This window comes from Enhydra lutris, unplaced genomic scaffold, assembly GCF_002288905.1.
Source record: "Enhydra lutris kenyoni isolate GAN:26980312 unplaced genomic scaffold, ASM228890v2 scaffoldscaffold4, whole genome shotgun sequence".
In the NCBI taxonomy this organism is placed as follows: domain Eukaryota; kingdom Metazoa; phylum Chordata; class Mammalia; order Carnivora; family Mustelidae; genus Enhydra; species Enhydra lutris.
The window spans coordinates 53,153,621-53,170,290 of record NW_019154088.1 but is presented as its reverse complement, the minus strand read 5'-3'; the positions used below and the strand labels follow the sequence as shown (position 1 = coordinate 53,170,290).

Genomic DNA, 16,670 nt, shown 5'->3' with positions numbered 1-16,670 from the left:
GAAACAGATCCAGATCCAATGTAGAGATGGCAAAATCTAAGTCTGAGGAGAGAAGGCAAATGGTAGTGATGTTGAAGCTTCCTTCCAGGTGGACCATGCTTTGGGGAAGCCAACAGGAAGAGGGAAGGACCATCACAGTACTGGGGTCACATGGGATGGCTCGTCCTTGTGTGCGCACTTGGATGCTTTCCTTATGAATGGGACGGCTTCCGATTCTTCGTCTAGCTCAGTGCTTCTTGGTTACTCTCTTATAACTGCCAGTTTTCCATATAAGTTAAGTAAATAAGTTATTTATCATTCAATTAATAATTAACCATTTATCATCTAAATTGAACTATTTAAGTTTTCTAGATAAAAAGGGAGGCCTTTTTAAAATAAAGGAGAGAGAGGCAAGGCAGCAGGCAGCAGGGGGCTCTTCAGACTTGTTTTGCTCCGGTGTTTAAAATGGATGGGAGCTGGTTTTACTGGCATGTTCATGGAAACAGCTGGCCCTGTGAGCAGCTGGTATAAAGCCCATGAGTACTTTATACAGAGCAACCCCTTCATCCTTACCGACGTATCCTCAGTGAATCTCTCCTATCTCCATTCTACAGAAAAGGAAATCAGGGCACAGAGACACTTGCTCCACATCATCCAGCTAGTAAATGGCAGAGCTGGGAGTCTAGCTCTGATCATGATACTATATAGCACTTCTGGTGCAATCCACAAAAGGCCTGTGCATTCTGGAACAGCCTGGAACCTGGGAGAGTGAAGGGAAGAGTTGGGAAGGACTAAGTTCCTGCTCTTTGCTCTTGTAGGGACAAAATGAGCCAGGCAGGCACATGTTCTTTCGTGTTCTTGTCCACCTGGGCCATCTGCACGGGAGGGGCCCTGCCCTTCACGGGGGGCTGTGGTGAGTTCCTGCGGGAGACTGCGCTCCGTGATGGGCACTTTCAGGGATGAGACGAAGGTTTTTGTTAGGGTATTTCTTTAATCCTGTGACAGTCCTGCACTATAATAAAAAAGGAACATGGAATCTCCATCTTACTAAAATTTCAAGAAATCGCTTTACCAGGTTCTAGTTTTGCTTGATTCTTCCGTAGGTTCACACATTCTGCTTTGTTCACACATCACCTTGTTATTGGCTCGTAACAGTCAACAGGTTCAGGACCTGAGATCTATGGACTGTTCACGGGGGATGTGGAGGAGGAGAAAAGTACTGTCACATAAATGCTAACCCTGCGAAACAGATCTCCTTTACCTTTAGCCCAGAGTTCTGCAGTGTGGCTCGTGTGGTCTTTGTCTCAAGGGTTACACCAGACATACTTGCTTCCCAAAGATGAAGGGCCAAACTACTTCCAACTCTGCCAGGAAACATAGGACATTTAAGGGGATTTCAGATCACGGAAGCCATTCAATGGCTACTAAATGGAATTAGTTGCTTTATCAACAACCATCATAGTTATTGATATTACCACTGTTCTGTATTTTTTTTACAAATCACACATATGACTCAAGAGCCAAATGTGGAAAGAAATAAATCACTATTACCTAAACACTGGATTGATAATGTTCACAACTAGGGAACCAGACATTTAGGTTTCTGAAGAGGAATCTGCCTTTTTGGACACAAAAAAAATTTAATAGAGTGGCTGAAGCAAACAGAACGATCATGAACACTAGCTCTAGATGGCATTGGTTTCTGGGAACAGAAGTCGAATCTCCAACTCAGTGAAATTCCAGTGGAGCTGGGACATATTTCCTTCTGCAAAACACAGAAATACTATTATGTTATGAACCCTGCTCAGAAGGGTTAAGGAATATATAAATTAGTGCAACATTTTTCGAGTGGAGCTTTCAGTAGTTTATTCAGCTGGAATATAATCTATGCTAACAAGCTCCAAGATTTTGAAGTGACATTTTCTTATCACACTTACGGTGTTTTAATTTGGATACATGTTCCTAAACTCAGAATGGGTAGGAAAATTCTCTGCCAAAGGCTAAGGACACAGGCTCTGTCTAAAAGGGAAGGGGAAAAAAAATTATATCCCAGAGGTTTGGAGAAGGGTTAGCAGGTCAGTGTATGGACTTTTAAACAATATCCTACAACATAGTTCTCAGTTTTAGATACCATTAACATCTAGAAAAGTCTATCATCATTTTTATATGGCCGCGTTATTTGGGATCTTTAACGTGACACAAAGTGGACAGTGCAGTGTAGCTGGTTTTATGTAGCTGTGATGGAAATCACATTTACTGAGCCAAACAGTTCATGCTCTGGTCCCAGCTCTGCTACAACCTGGCTGTGTGAAGTCAGTCAAGTCGCTTACTGAGTGCAGGCCCGTTTCCTCATTCATGAAACTGAATTTGCCGTGCTGGTTATACTAGATGATCCCTTACTAACTTTTTGGCATTCACGTCCAACAAAGTTGGATAAGTCCCCCTCAGCCAGTGGCTTTCCAAGGTATTCTTTTCTGTGAACCACAATAACAAATACATTTTATATTATGACCTAGTTCACATACATGTATATATGTATATGCAAGTGCTTTTTACACACACACACTCTCTCTCTCTCTCTCTCTCTCTCTCTAATACATAGCCTGATATATCTATTACACATGTAACCACACACCCATATGTAAGGAATGAAACAAAGTTTCATGAAAGAACACGGACCGTTACCTTGGATGCATCATCATATTTTTATTCTATTTCATTAAGAAAAAGATGGTCCCAATTTCCACTAAATTGACGCCATGACCCAGGCTGACAAACACCATAACCAGGCACAGCCCCATAGGCTGAGGAATGGCCTCGAGGGAAATGCAGGTGACAGGGTAGAATTCTAGTCACTGAGGGGCGCCTGGGTGGCTCAGTGGGGTAAGTGTCTGCCTTCAGCTCAGGTGGTGATCCTGGAGACCTGGGATCCATCGAGTTCTCTATAGTGTGGGGCAGCCTGCTCAATGGGGAGTCTGCTTCTCCCTCTCCCTCTGTGCTGTCTCCTGCTCCCTCCCTCTCAAGTAAATAAATTTAAAAAAATCTTAAAAAATAAACTCTGATCACTGAAAGAAAAACATAAACACTAGGTAGATACACAGCGGAAGGAATATTGGAGGAATGTATTCTAATTGTAGCAAACAAATTATGACACAGTACTAAAAACAACTGCTAAGTACAAGTGCTTTCCATCAGTGAACTTTCTCGTTTTAAGTGCTGCATAGTTGAACTTTGGGTTTTCATTCTTTTAGAAACGAAACTTTTTGAAACTTCCTCTCACCTGTTATACTGTCCTTTAACTCTTCAGTCATAGGAACCCTGGTGTTTTGATAAATGAATGAATCATCTTCCATTTATAAACAATCCCTTTTAAAGTTTCTGTAGCTTTTGCTAAGAGTATTTTTTTAAAAGAGTTTATTTATTTATTTATTTATTTGAGAGAGGGCGAGAGAGCACAAGTGTGGGGAAAGTCAGAGGGACAAGCAGACTCCCCACTGACCAGGGAGCCCAATGCGGGGCTCAATCCCTCCACCCCCAGATCATGACCTGAGCTGAAGTCCGATGATTAACCAACTGAGCCAGCCACCCAGGCACCCTTGCTCGAGTATTTTAAAAGAGCCTTTGCTTTTTGTATAGTAACTTTTAAAAGCACTGTTAATAAAAGGTAAGAGTTATATAATGTTTTCCTTCCACTTCTGGGAACCTATTTTGAGGGGCGATACTGCATCTTTCACCCTGTCCTCAGATCCCAGACGGCCCTCTGTTGCAGTGTTTGAGTTCACATCTTGGCATGCCAGGGTATCCCTGGGATTTCTTGGGTCTCGAACAATCTAGGGCACCAGGTGACCCATGTAGGTCCCATCCCACCATTAGCCCACGATGAGAAAACTGGGTGTCACTTCCCAAGCAGTACTCTCTTTTGGGTTCAATGGCATGCACTTTCCCATAACAAGCAATAACCACAGGTAGGAAGGGTATTTCCAATGGTCCCACCATCCTGGGATTATTTCATTGAGATGAGAGAAATCTCAAAATATCTTCTTTAAAAGGTTCCATTACAAAATTACCTCTTTTTAGGTAACACTTCTACATAGATGATGATTGTGGTGTGCATATTTTCAAAAACAGGACATAATGTCCATTTATCAATTTGTAATCTAGAATATATAGAGATTATACTCCACCTATTATATTTCTGTCCCCTGGTATTACTTATACAGGTTTACAACAATTGAAGTTATTAGATTAAATCTCAGATTTGGATTTCTATTTACCTTTCATTAGAATGTTATTTAACATCCTCCTCACCTAATGGCAATTATGGATGAGGCAAGACTACTGGGGAGCTGGAGCAGCTCCATCCCTAGGATGGAAACTCGGGCCAGTTATCTGCCTTTGTGTTTGATCCGCATCTTGCAAGTTTCTCTACCTTATCAACTCGACTTTTCTGAAATCACCACAATACCTATGTCACTGAAAATTAACCCTAACCAGTAACACCTGGGATCTGAGGAAAAGATCCAGAAATTTCCATTTATAGGTCAATAACTGTGGTATTCCGCAATTATTTTTTATTTTTTTATTATTTTTATTATCTATAGTTTGGGAACCTCTACCCACCTCTCCACCCCCAACTTTTTTCTTTTTGCACTATGACCTAAGCTAACCTTTCCGCGTATACACTTTCCACCAAATGTACATTACAGTGTTGAAGAGCAAATCAGAATTTTTTTCAGAAAAATCCCTTTCTCAAGATATATTCCTATTAGTTTGCTTTCCTATATCCAGGTAAGCACATTGTGTTATTCCTGAGGCTTTTTTTGCACTGTCCTATGCTGATCCAAATCAAACAGACCTTTCGAGGGTACTGACAATGACGTCTTCATCGAATATGATCGCTGCTAAAGCTGTAGCTCCCTGTTTGCTCGGTAACACTGTGCCAAGATCTTGGCCTTTAGATGTTCCCAGAATCCCTGGAAACGTTCCTTATTTGTTTGTGAGTATAAGCTCTAGAATGATTCTGCATCCACAACAAAATAGGAGGATGAATAAAGCAGTGTGAATCTTTTCCTGGGCTGCAATTTCTTTTCTTCACCTAACCACAGGACTTGGAGCCACTGGGAAGGCAATACTTTATGTTGGTGCATTTACAAAATATACCAGCATTAAAACAGAGTAAAAGGATTTGCTGTAACAGGATCCATTTTTTCTTCAACCTTTGGTATTAAAACTCTTCTTTCTGAATACTAAAAGTATTAACATTTCTAAATTCCAAGGGATACTGATGGGAACTGTGATTAAGGATTCCCATTGTTTAACTTTTAAAATATAAATTTAAAAACCAGTCTTCATATGTCCTAGCCTGATGACTTAAAGAAATCAGCTGGGTATCAAAAAATCACTGTAACATTCAATCAAAATGGGCTTTGTTTGGATATCACAAAGGCTAAGGAAACAATGGTTCTATCATTAGAAAATACTAGGAAGATGGACAGAGATAACACTTCACAATGTCTATTAGATGATCTCAAGAAAGTACACTAGAAATTGATGCCCTTCTATTTTGGCTTTATTATGGGTCATAGGACAAAAGCATTTTTTTTTTTTTTTAAATGGGGCCTCTTAAAAACACAAAGAAAAGAGGATTCAACAGTAAGAAGGGAGCCCAGCTCTCGTCAGTGGGCATGGGGCTGGAGGTGGGGGGGGTTAGAGGGCACGGAGCCGCTGTGTCCTGCCCTGCTGGGCGCCAGCCTCGGGCCGGGCAGGAGGGCACCGCAGCGCCGGGAGAGGCAGGCGATTTTGCTGGCTCCCACAGAAAGCAAGATTGCCTACTGATGGCCTTAAGAATGGCAAATGAAGGCCTCTCAGGCCAAAGTCCAGGCAGAAGTTGGCCTTGTGGGGTTCCTGTCGTCCTGCCAACCCGTGGCACTCCGGGGACACTGCTAGGAGAATCCTGGCCAAATCCTGCATGAGAAGTCACCTCCTTCGCATGCTCTTCCATGTCGGGGGGTGAGACTAAAGGAGACCCCTTCTGTCAGGTCTTGTGGTGCTTGTGCACCAGCCAAGGAAAAGGAAGAGCAAGAAAAAGAAAGCAACTTGTTTAACCGCGCACAAGAGAAGGGAGAGAATGCTTCAGAAGAGTTGATCTGGGAACAAGCCCGACGTGCCCAAGTCTCAGCTCAGCTTGCTGTTTTTTGCAGGTACTGAGGGTTTTTAGCAATTCAAATAATTATGACCCTATCTACTCTGGGCCATCATATAGATATCATTGCTTTCTTCGAGAGAGACTGGTCCAAAGCCACTGCCACACAAAATACCGGGCAGAACAATCTATGCACCATGTGACCACAGTCGGAACCGGATGTCCATCCAGACAGACGTACGGAGCGCCTCCGCGAAGCCACAGAGGTACTAGGCAGATATCCTCAGAAAGAGGCCGCCATTTGCCATCCTTAAGGCCACCAACAGGCAATGTTGCTTTCCGTGAGGTCCTTCCGACGCCACGTGTGGACAGATGCCCACGGATCTCCAGATACTCCCTCGCCTCACCGGTGCCCGCCATCTCTTTCCTGAACCGAGAAAAACAACGCCTGGCCGGGGAAAGTTCATTTGAATTTGATCGTACTTTTCCTCTTGAAGAAAAGTGGAAATCCGAATGGCACACGCTTTCTTTCAAACGGATAAACTTAGACGATTTCTCAGGGCTTCCGTCCATTTTTCCACCACGCCGCATCCAACAGGTTTTTGTTTTAAGGTAAACCAGGTTTTTGGTCCTTCCCTGTGGAGAAGTTACTTTCAAGTCAGTGAAAGTTCTTGGCCCATGATGAAAAGTCTTTGCCAATTAGTACTCAACAACTCCAATTCATTTTTTTCTGGTTCAAGATGAGTAGGAGCCTAATAAGGCTGTGATAAAAGGGCAAAAGGCACCGAGAGCCAAAAGCGGATTAATGAGCTCCTCCATTTATTTGTCTTCCTAACAGCTGAACTGTTACAACTATTGACACTCTTCAAAAGGTTCCGCTCTGAACCCTGTCCAGGCACTGCAGGCTCCAATGGACATCTTCAAATCCAGAGAATGGAGGGGCAAGAGCTTCCCCCGTGTGATGCCAAAACCAACAAAGCCCCATGGATCAGGTAATGAAACTTCAGCTTTTCCCCCTTTGAGATTTATTTACTGGCAGCTGACAAGGGGCAAATTCAGCTCGAATTGTGCAGTCAAGGCCCTGTCAAGCTTTGAGAGGCACCCTTGTCTTGAAGCACCTTCATGACTGGCATTTCACTCAAAAGCCCTCGGCACTGGTCCTTAACAGCTTATGACATCACAAAGGACACTCCAGACAGATGCCTACATGGCATCCTGCAGCATTTTAAAAGAGAATTAGTGGTTTTAATTATGGTCGTAGTATGAAAGGGAACCATGCAAGCTCCACGGGAGACCTTTGATCAGACCCTTTTGCTAGTACAATGCCACGGAACTGTGACTATTCCTGGTAAGGGGCCTTTTCTTGCTGAATGACTCACCAGTGATCTTTGAATGCAGACAAGCTTCTAGCCCTCCCTCTTCATTAGTGAGCATTTCTATACAGGGGCCTATATAGCGCTTGGAGTCTAGGAGCTATACAATTGGGGGGAAAAGAATCCCTACAGATTCTGGCCCCTACTTAGGAAATGCTGAAGGACTCGGAGTGACTTTATTCATTAAAACAGGTTGCTATTAATTAACTGTCATAATAAAATAAAGAACTATTATTTGCATTTCTTACTATGTTCTCTTTAGTAATATGTATAAAAGATGCTTGTAACAGAAATGAATTTATTGAACCACATCCCCATCCCCCCGCCCCCCCATCCCCGCCTTTTTTCTTTTTTTTTTTTTTTTTTTTTTTTTGCATTTTGGCAGCAGGAGCCTACTAATTATTGGGCCCGGATTTACGAGCCCAAACAGAAGGAAAACATAAATATAAAATTAACTAAGGAAATACAAAATCCTTTTTATTTGCCACTTTATGCAACTGAAAGAAAGCAAACAAATTAGCTTTATTTTTTAATCATTTCAGAGAATTGTCAAAGACAATAAAACTCCCAACTTTTTTCAGAATGTTCACTGGGTTGGTGTTTAGCTTGAAGTGTGAGATTATGTAACAACCATAGCTACTCAGGGGGGAAAAAAAAAAAGGATTTTTAACTTGAAGCAGAGCAAAGTTAGCTCTTTTAAAAAAAAATCGCTTTTGGGAAACAAAAAATGTGTCTTTGGTCTGGTATTACTATTTTATGAATTTAATCTTCAACACTGATCCCAATAAAAGACTCACAATCGGTATTTAAAGTAAGTGAAAATAGCCCATTCTCTTCTAGCATCTAATCAAGCAAAGTCATTAGGTGAGAGACTGAGGAAGTAGGAAGGTTTTCAGGAAGATTCTCACTGAAATGCTAATTGACACGGGGTACACAGAATTTGCATACATAGCACATCACAATCATTCAAACACCCCACTCAACAGGACTGCTGTACCAGATCTGGGAGATGACTGTCTTGAATTTTTAAAAATTTTTTTTAGTTTTTTCTTTTAGAGGAAAAACTTTTGGACTTTGGAATTCTGGAAGCTGAACGATGAGCAGATTTTTCACATCCTGCTGCCTTAGACATTTTTCCTATTTCTCAGAATTTGCAGTTCTTTTCTTAGGTGCTTTAGAGCAACGAAAAGATCAGGCAGCTGTGGATCATTCCGCGCTTTCTGGGTGTAGAGACGGAAGTGTCTGATGGTTTCCGATAACAAGACTTCGGGGTCTACACCTCTTTCCTGAAGACGTAACATCCGCTCACAGGCGATGGCATAGTTTTTGTGCCAGTTCACTGGGTGTTCCTTTTGTAAAGAGACGATCTCCTTATAAAGCTGAAAAACAGCAAAGATGTTGGTATGCCATTGTTATCCCTTGACTTTTTTTCAAAACACAGAAAACACAGAGGAATTAATCATACAAGAGGAAAAATCCAAGCAGCCTATAGTAAAAAAATCGAATCATTGCCAGGCCATGCAGAAAATGCAAGAATGTGACTGTAATTATTACGGTGGCAGGAGACAAATGTGCTTCATCTGAAACTGCTTCTGGGGTTTTTCGGATGTTGCAGAGGGAACCCAAGACACACTGTGTCAGGACAAAATGCTCTTCCTCCAGAAAGATGTTCTGGGAAAGGGATTTAGCTCTAATTCATGGAAAGCTATATACTCAACAGGCAGAAAGGTTGAAACTCTAAATTTAGCTGTTGGAGGGAAAAAAAAAATAGCTTTCGTTAGAAAACTGCATAGAAAAAGAACTGGAAGAAATTTAAATTTTGACCCTACTTTTCACATAAATTTCTCTCTCGTTAGAAACAACAGTAGCAACAATGGCAACAATAAACCAGCTCCAACAAATCCATCATTGAATAGGCTGGGTGTAGGAGAATTTAAGAGACATCCTTAGAGCGAGATACCAGAAATCTTCAGGGCATCCCATAATTACAATTTCGACAGTTAAAATTTTGCCCACAGAAATCAGGAATTTTGTTTTGCAACATTAGAGATCATAGGAATTTGGACAGAATTTGAGCCTTTGATATTGAGTTTTCCAGGGAGAAACATTAAAATTTAACAAATAAAGTAGATCCAAATCTGCGCATTGGAATACTAGACTTGCTTATTTGGAAATTCCACAGCCTTCTGGAAGATTGGCAAGTTGGAGCTGGATCTGCAGGAACACGAAGTCGGCCACAGATGCGGTGAACACATAGAACAAGGAACAAGGAATGATGCTTTCTCCAGGGACAGGGGCTTCTGCCGTTAGAACTGTATCCATCATGTCATTCAGTGGAAAGGGACCCAATATACTAGCTATTGCCCCAACTTCCACTCCAGGGCAGATAAATGCATCCCTACCTAACCTACTTTTAAATCGCATCCACAGGAAAGAATCTCAGAATTCATGTTCGATGTGTCATTTTGGTATTTAATAAGCTTTAGTCTTTAAGCTGGCTTTTAAAGCAGTTTCCCCCTTCACTTCTTTCCCTCCAGAACAAAGGAAACAGTCACCTTGAGCTTGCATGGACATCATAGCTGTGAAGCTAGCCTCCCACTCTTCCATTCTCTTGGTCAGATATCCAGTGTTTCTCTACCTTTCCTCATGGTCTGTTGACTCTACTCTTTGATTGCTACTCTTCCCAAGCGTCCCTTCAAAGAGGGAGGGACGTGTGTGAAGCGCACGGCACGCTGCCCGGCACAGAGCGTAAGCTCAGAACTGTGCAGGTTCTTTACCTTCCCGAGTGCTCAAAGTCCTACCAAGGTTCTGGAGTTCGAAACAGAGGCCAGCCCTTCAGTGAGCACTGTCCCAGTGGCTCAAGAGAACAAGAGGCCCAGTCGTGTGTTCCCCATTACGTATTCTCTAGCTATGGAACAAGCATACTGCCCGTTTCTAGAACACTGTTACTGACACACCATCGACTTATTTGGGGTGGTGCATGAAGCCACATGTGCTGTATCTTAAGAAGCTGGTCACTTCTCATCCTGTGGAATTATATTTCCTCTTCTATGGGTTACTGTGACATTTGTCTTGGCACTCTATTCTATTTACTGGGGACACCCATTTATCAAATGTATTCCTAAAGATAACAGGGCTATTCCCTGCTTCCCCACTATTCCTGAACTTTAGGTCCCCCAAACTTAAAGTTCTGTATAAGCTATTGAGTGGAATACTATAAAAAACAACAAAAATGTCCTACACCTAGTAAGAATGTTCTTAAACCACCAGTGCCAGGAGGTGGATTTGTGTGGACCCATCACGTATTTGACCTTATTTGGCTTGCAAACAAGGTCACACATCTGGAGACATACACACAGAAAAGACCTACCGATTTGTGTCCACTGAAAAGAGTAAAATTTACAGGCCCAAAGGGACAACATATCTGTGAATGAGCTTCAGTAATGGCCTAGCCACTGACCATGGGATGGGTCAATGATAAGAATATGAAATAACAGTAAGTCTCAGATTTCTCCTCACTAAATACTGCTTGTTTTTCATACAATCACAGGGTATTAGAGATGAACAAAATATGACATAAGAAGGACACGTGAGATAATTGATAAAGCTTAAAGCCCACTTCTATTTTTAGAAGAAATCGAGGCCTGTAAAGGTGAGCTTACAGTTGGCAATTAACGGTGGAGCTGGCCTTGAACCTGGACCTTGCTATTGCCAGATGGAACTCCAGCTTGTCATCTCCTGTAATCCATCCCTTGCTGTCCCTGAGTGGTGCCTCGGAGGGTTCTGCCTCTGCCCCTGTGGACTGTCCTCCCTCACCCACCCTCTCACTACTCTGACCCTCCATGTGTCTGGCCAGCTCCTTCTGACCTTTTCAAGGTGACACTCCAGGGACGTCTCCTCCGAAGGCTCCCCTCCCTTCCTCACCAGCCCCTCTCCAGGACAGGGGATGCATGTACAGCTTGCTGTCCCCACAGCTCCTCTGTAAATCCTGTGTGTCCCTTGCAAGACTGAATGTAACTGAGGACTCTATCTTTTGTCTCCCTCTGTAGGCTGCTACCTCTTGGGTAGCAGGGACAATGCTTGGTTATCTTTGCCACAATACTGGGTACAGGCTAGGCAATCAAGAAAAGCTCTGTGAGTAAATGAGGACACAAATAAACAATGAGCCCATGATCACAATATTTAGGAGTCAAACGAGTCATGCTGACGGGACACTGTGCGATTTGGACCGAGCACCGAACTGGTGCTGGGTGGGCAGCCTCACAGCAGCCTGGAGGTAGCACAGATACCTCGGCTGCTCACACACATGGCTCCAGGGCGTGGGTCTCACTGGCCCTTGCCAGGACATCTGTTTGCTAGACAGCAGGCTCCGAGACAGTCTCTGAAGGCGTCTCAAGAGCCCAGGGCTATGAATCGCAGAAAAGCAGGGACTCGTTAAGACTGGGGAACAGCAAGTTCTGTCCTCATGTTCCCCACCAGCAAGGACCCCCACCCTCGATGGCTAGTTTGGCCTCCTGGGGCCACAGTCCCAGCACAGAGCCAGTCTCCAAGACCCTTTATCTTTCTCACGAAGTCCCAACCGGCCACAAACCTATTGCTTCAAGTGCCGTGAGGGGCAGGACGCTTGCATGGAGGGCCACCTGTCAGAACTTGTCTGGTGGGGGCTGGGTCCTGTTCCAGTTGCTTCCTATGTGTTTCCTGTTGCTGATGTAACAAATCACCACCAACACAGTGGCTTGAAACAACACGGGTGTATTATCTTCCACTTCTGGCGGTTAAAATACGTAAAATCAAGTTGTTGTTGTTTTTATTTTTTCTCCAAAACCAGCAGGGCTGTGTTCTTTCTCGAAGCTCTAGAATCTATTTCTTTGTGCTTGGTAGTTTCCAAAGGCTACCTGTCCCCCCCGACTTGTGGCCCCTTCCTCCACCTTCCAGGCCAGCCACCCGGTGCCTTCGAATCTTTCTGTCCGCCCTCGGCCTGTATTATCACCTCTCCTTCTCTGCCTCAGACTTTCTCACCTCCTTCTTAGAAGGGCCATGTGATTACACTATGTCCACCTGGACGATCCAGGATTATCTTCCCACCACAAGACCCTTAATCACATGTATAAAGTCCCCTCGGTCACGTAAGCCCGTCCATCTTTTCACAGGTTGTGGAGATGAAGACACGGACATCGTTGGGGATGGGGTATCATCGGCCAACTGCACCATTTACTTTAGACATTATTTGTGATACACGAGTAGTTTTCCATTTATACTGCTTTACAAATCAAATCAAACTAGACATGACAAAGTAAAAACTTTACTAAAAACTCTCCATTCCAATCACCACCACCTTCCCACCAAACATATTTAGGGATATAAAAGTGTAACATACGTTATACGCGTGGGTGTAGAGTTGAGCTTTCACACTTGAAGGTATGTTCGCAGTTTCTGCCAGGTTAAAGATGAAGAACGGTGTTTTCATCCTGGGAGTCAGGGTTTGGGGAGGGAGAGGAACCTTCATTAAAACCATGTTGTCAAGTTTCACATTTAAAGCTACATCTGTCTGACTTCCCACTGATAGAGAATATACAAAACCCTTTACTGAATACTTTTTCCTCTCTCATAGTCACAGACGTTTACTCAGAACCAACAACAACAACTTCTTTCCCAGCTGCCAACACGCGGCATTCACAATGCTTGCCAAAGCTTTGAGGAAAAAGCTTAAATTCTTCATCACGATTATACATCGGTTCTCCACCAGATGTACATCACTGTCACAGGAGAGCAGCTGGGAAGAGGGGCACAGGGGCACTGAGTTCGTCAGCACAGCCCTGCAGTGCCCATCGCAATGGCTCATGCCATGTGTGATTCGTTCTTCAAAGGCAGTCAGACTCTCCGACCATGTGTCTCATCCAAACTGTCTTTGGCAAACCCATTAAGTCAATACCTGCCTGGATCATGACCTGCTTTCTTCTTTTATGTGATTTCCTCCCCAGCTTTCCTACTTTCAGTCATAGTGAAGCATTGTGCAAACATACGGTATATCTTTGATCAGTTCTTCAAAGCAAGTGTTTGTCCCTATAACTAGGCTGATCACTTGCAAACAGACTGTCTTTCGACTTTTTCCAAAAACACTGCTGCCTAAACCGCAGTATGGCTGTTTTTGTAATTGCTATTTTGAAGCTCCATTTCTTGACTTTTTAAAAAAAAAAAAACCTCTTTAAACTTATGTAAATCCTTTATATCATAACTCAATCCTCAGTGCAAAGCACAGTCTCTGGTTCAGACAGGGCCCCCTTCCTTTGCTGAAGGAATGCTTCCCATGTACTTGATATCCCTGTCGGTATGCCACTGAGGACTTTATTTTTTTTAATATATTTTTAAAAATTCTTTTTAAAAAAGATTTTATTTATTTGACAGACAGAGATCACAAGTAGGCAAAGAGGCAGGCAGAGAGAGAGAGGAAAGGAAGCAGGCTCCCCACTGAGCAGGGAGTCCGATGCAGGGCTCCATCCCAGAACCCTGAGACCATGACCTGAGCCAGAGGCAGAGGCTTAACCACTGAGCCACCCAGGCACCCCGAGGACTTTAATATTGTATTTAGGCCAAAGTCTGTGAGTGTTAGATATCTTGAGTATTTTATTTATTTCTTAAAAGATTTACTTATCTGAGAGAGAGATAGTGGTGGGAAGGGGCAGAGGGAAAGGGAGAGAGCCAGATTCCCTACTGAGGGTGGAACCCCACCTGGGACTCGATCCCACCACCCCGAGATCGCCACCCCAGCTGAAACCATGAGTCAGATGCCTAATCGACCGCACCACCCAGGCGCCCTGGTGTGCTGAATATTTAAAATAATGACAGGAACCAGCGGCATCCAGAACGTCCCTGTGAAGGGCTCCGTGCAGGAACAACAGCATATCAGCACTCAACAAGTCCGTCTGCTCCACTGGACTGTGAGCTCCTAGAGGGTCGGAACCGTGTTGTATTCATAGGTGTAGCTTCCAAACGCGGCATGGTGTCTGGCCTCTAGAAGTACTGGGTCAGTGCTTAATTAGCATATTGCCCATGGATTCAGGGCCTTGTCAACTTCCCCTCAATGAATTACACTTTGGTTTAGTTGAGGCAGGAGAGCCTCGGAGCAGCCCAGAGTTCCTGAGTCAGGCAGAGGCGAGTTCCAGACTCTATCACATGTAGCGATTTGGCTCTGGACAAGTAACTTCTGTTTTGTAAAACCTCCAGTTTGTCCTTTTGTACAATGGGGATAATAGCAACCTCTTTATAGGTTGTTATGAGGGCAAAATGAGATTATGAATGTAGAGCGATCAGCACCATGCCTCAAACAAAATGCTCACAAATGCTATTTTGTTATCACCACTGAATCCCAAACAGACTGCAAACATGTAAGTGTGGGCTAGTCACCTTGCTTGCCACATCTCTTCATTGGCCACAGATTCCCAAGAAGATGGATCAAACCTGCAGTTACAAGAAAACAGTGACATTTTTCTGCTGGCTGCATTTATTGCTACAGACATGTAATCCTTGTTTTATAATCTCACGGCAAATAAAATAGGTTGGATCTTGAAGTACTGATAGGGATGGAAATAATAAACTTCTCCTAGAAAAGTCTGATCGCTAGGAATTTGAAAGTTTGGTAAATGTGTTCTTAATCTGCATAATGAGCCCCAGAGCCCCATGGGAGCGGACTAAGGATTAGTGGGAAGAGGCTGGAGGCATGGAAGAGCCAGCTGTTCCTTAAGAAGTGCTAGCTGGGCAACAGGGATGGGGCGAGGCCTGGGTTGCTCTATGGACGCAGCCAAGAACCAAAGAGCTGAGAAGCAGGGCGATAAGCCTGAGAGAAGGGACTCCTGGCTTTGCTACCATCATTGCTGGAGCCAGGATGCTGCTCACTGGACACTTGCTAAACCATCTGATGAATTTTTCTTTCTCTTAATTAAACTTTCTTATTATGTGTCTTTTTTGATGGAATGGACATAACAAGTGGTGTTGGGTACTTGTACTTTGGCCAGCTGTTTGCAGAAAAGGTTATATTCTTTCTTTCTTTTTTTTTTAAAGTGAGTTCCATATCCAACATGGGGCTCAAATTCACAACCTTGGGATCAAGAGTCATACGCCCCAATGACTGAGCCAGCCAGGTGTCCCAGAATAGATTATTTTCTAACTTTTCCTCATGATGGTCACTGAGTGCTTTGATAGAGACCTACTTATCCATCTCCAGTTGGTGCAATGTGGTCTGGTTGCTCATAAATGGATCCAAAACCCCTTTGTAGCATTTTTCATATCATCTTGCCTGTTCCTGAATTATAAGCAATAGTTATCAAATCTTTAAATAATTCATAACTTAAAAATATGCAAGGGAGGCACATTTCTATCAATGGTGACCCAATTTCCATGAGAGAGAGTCAGCTCTGTAGAGATGCTTATAGGAAGACTGATCATCCCCCAAAAAACATAACGAGGCTAATGATGAACAACTGTGAAGAACAAGTTACTCATCAAGGGCCAGTCTCCCCCTGAGAGAAGTTATACGCCGTTCCTAAAGAACAAATAAGGTAAGTTCATGCATTGTGCAAACTCTCACGAGACACAGAGTATCTTGCAAAACTCTACTCCTCAAAATGGATGTCTTCCATTTTGAGAGTGCGAGACAGAGGATGACAGACAATATGGCGTCATGAGAACTGGAAGTGGAAGATGCTGTGCCCCAAACTGTCGGGGAGCCCCCTCAACCAGAGCCCCCCTTGCCCTCCAATCTTCCTACTGTTCTTTAAACACGAGGAGAAGAAATACATGTTCTCTATTAGGATTCGCACAGGCAGCAAATAACAATATTAAGAACTAATTAAAAAAAATAAAAAAATATGCATGGGCATCTCAATATTTAGTAGGTTTTTTAAGCACACAAAACTGCTATGATCTGATGAAAAATACAGCTGCCATTCATACCTTCCATATTCTTCAGTCCAGTTATAGATATTTCTTGTAAGTTTAATCCACTCCTCAGGGTTGAATACAATCTCTGAAGGAACTAATTTGTCACAAGAGCCCCAAGGCCACAATGAATAGTTTTTTTTCCAGGTTGGGTCACCTTCATGAATTCCTATGCAAACAAATGTTTTTTTCCTATTGAAAACAGAAAAATATATATATATTTTAACTTAAAGTTCTAAATG

At 43.2% G+C, this 16,670-nt stretch overlaps 1 protein-coding gene across 2 annotated transcripts in view; it reads right to left on the bottom strand.

Annotated features, from left to right (window-relative positions):
• Nucleotides 1-8,002: 8,002 nt before the first annotated feature.
• LOC111160055 (transmembrane protein 260) overlaps nucleotides 8,003-16,670 on the bottom strand; it is a 67,037-nt gene continuing 58,369 nt past the window's right edge. For both annotated transcript variants that reach the window (XM_022522863.1, XM_022522872.1), the window contains 4 exons: nucleotides 16,444-16,620; nucleotides 14,899-14,952; nucleotides 12,872-12,962; nucleotides 8,003-8,873 (listed from right to left, as the gene is read on the bottom strand). In XM_022522863.1, coding sequence (XP_022378571.1) covers nucleotides 8,619-8,873; nucleotides 12,872-12,962; nucleotides 14,899-14,952; nucleotides 16,444-16,620 — 577 coding nt within the window. In that variant the 3' untranslated portion in view covers nucleotides 8,003-8,618. The remainder of the gene's footprint in view (nucleotides 8,874-12,871; nucleotides 12,963-14,898; nucleotides 14,953-16,443; nucleotides 16,621-16,670) is intronic.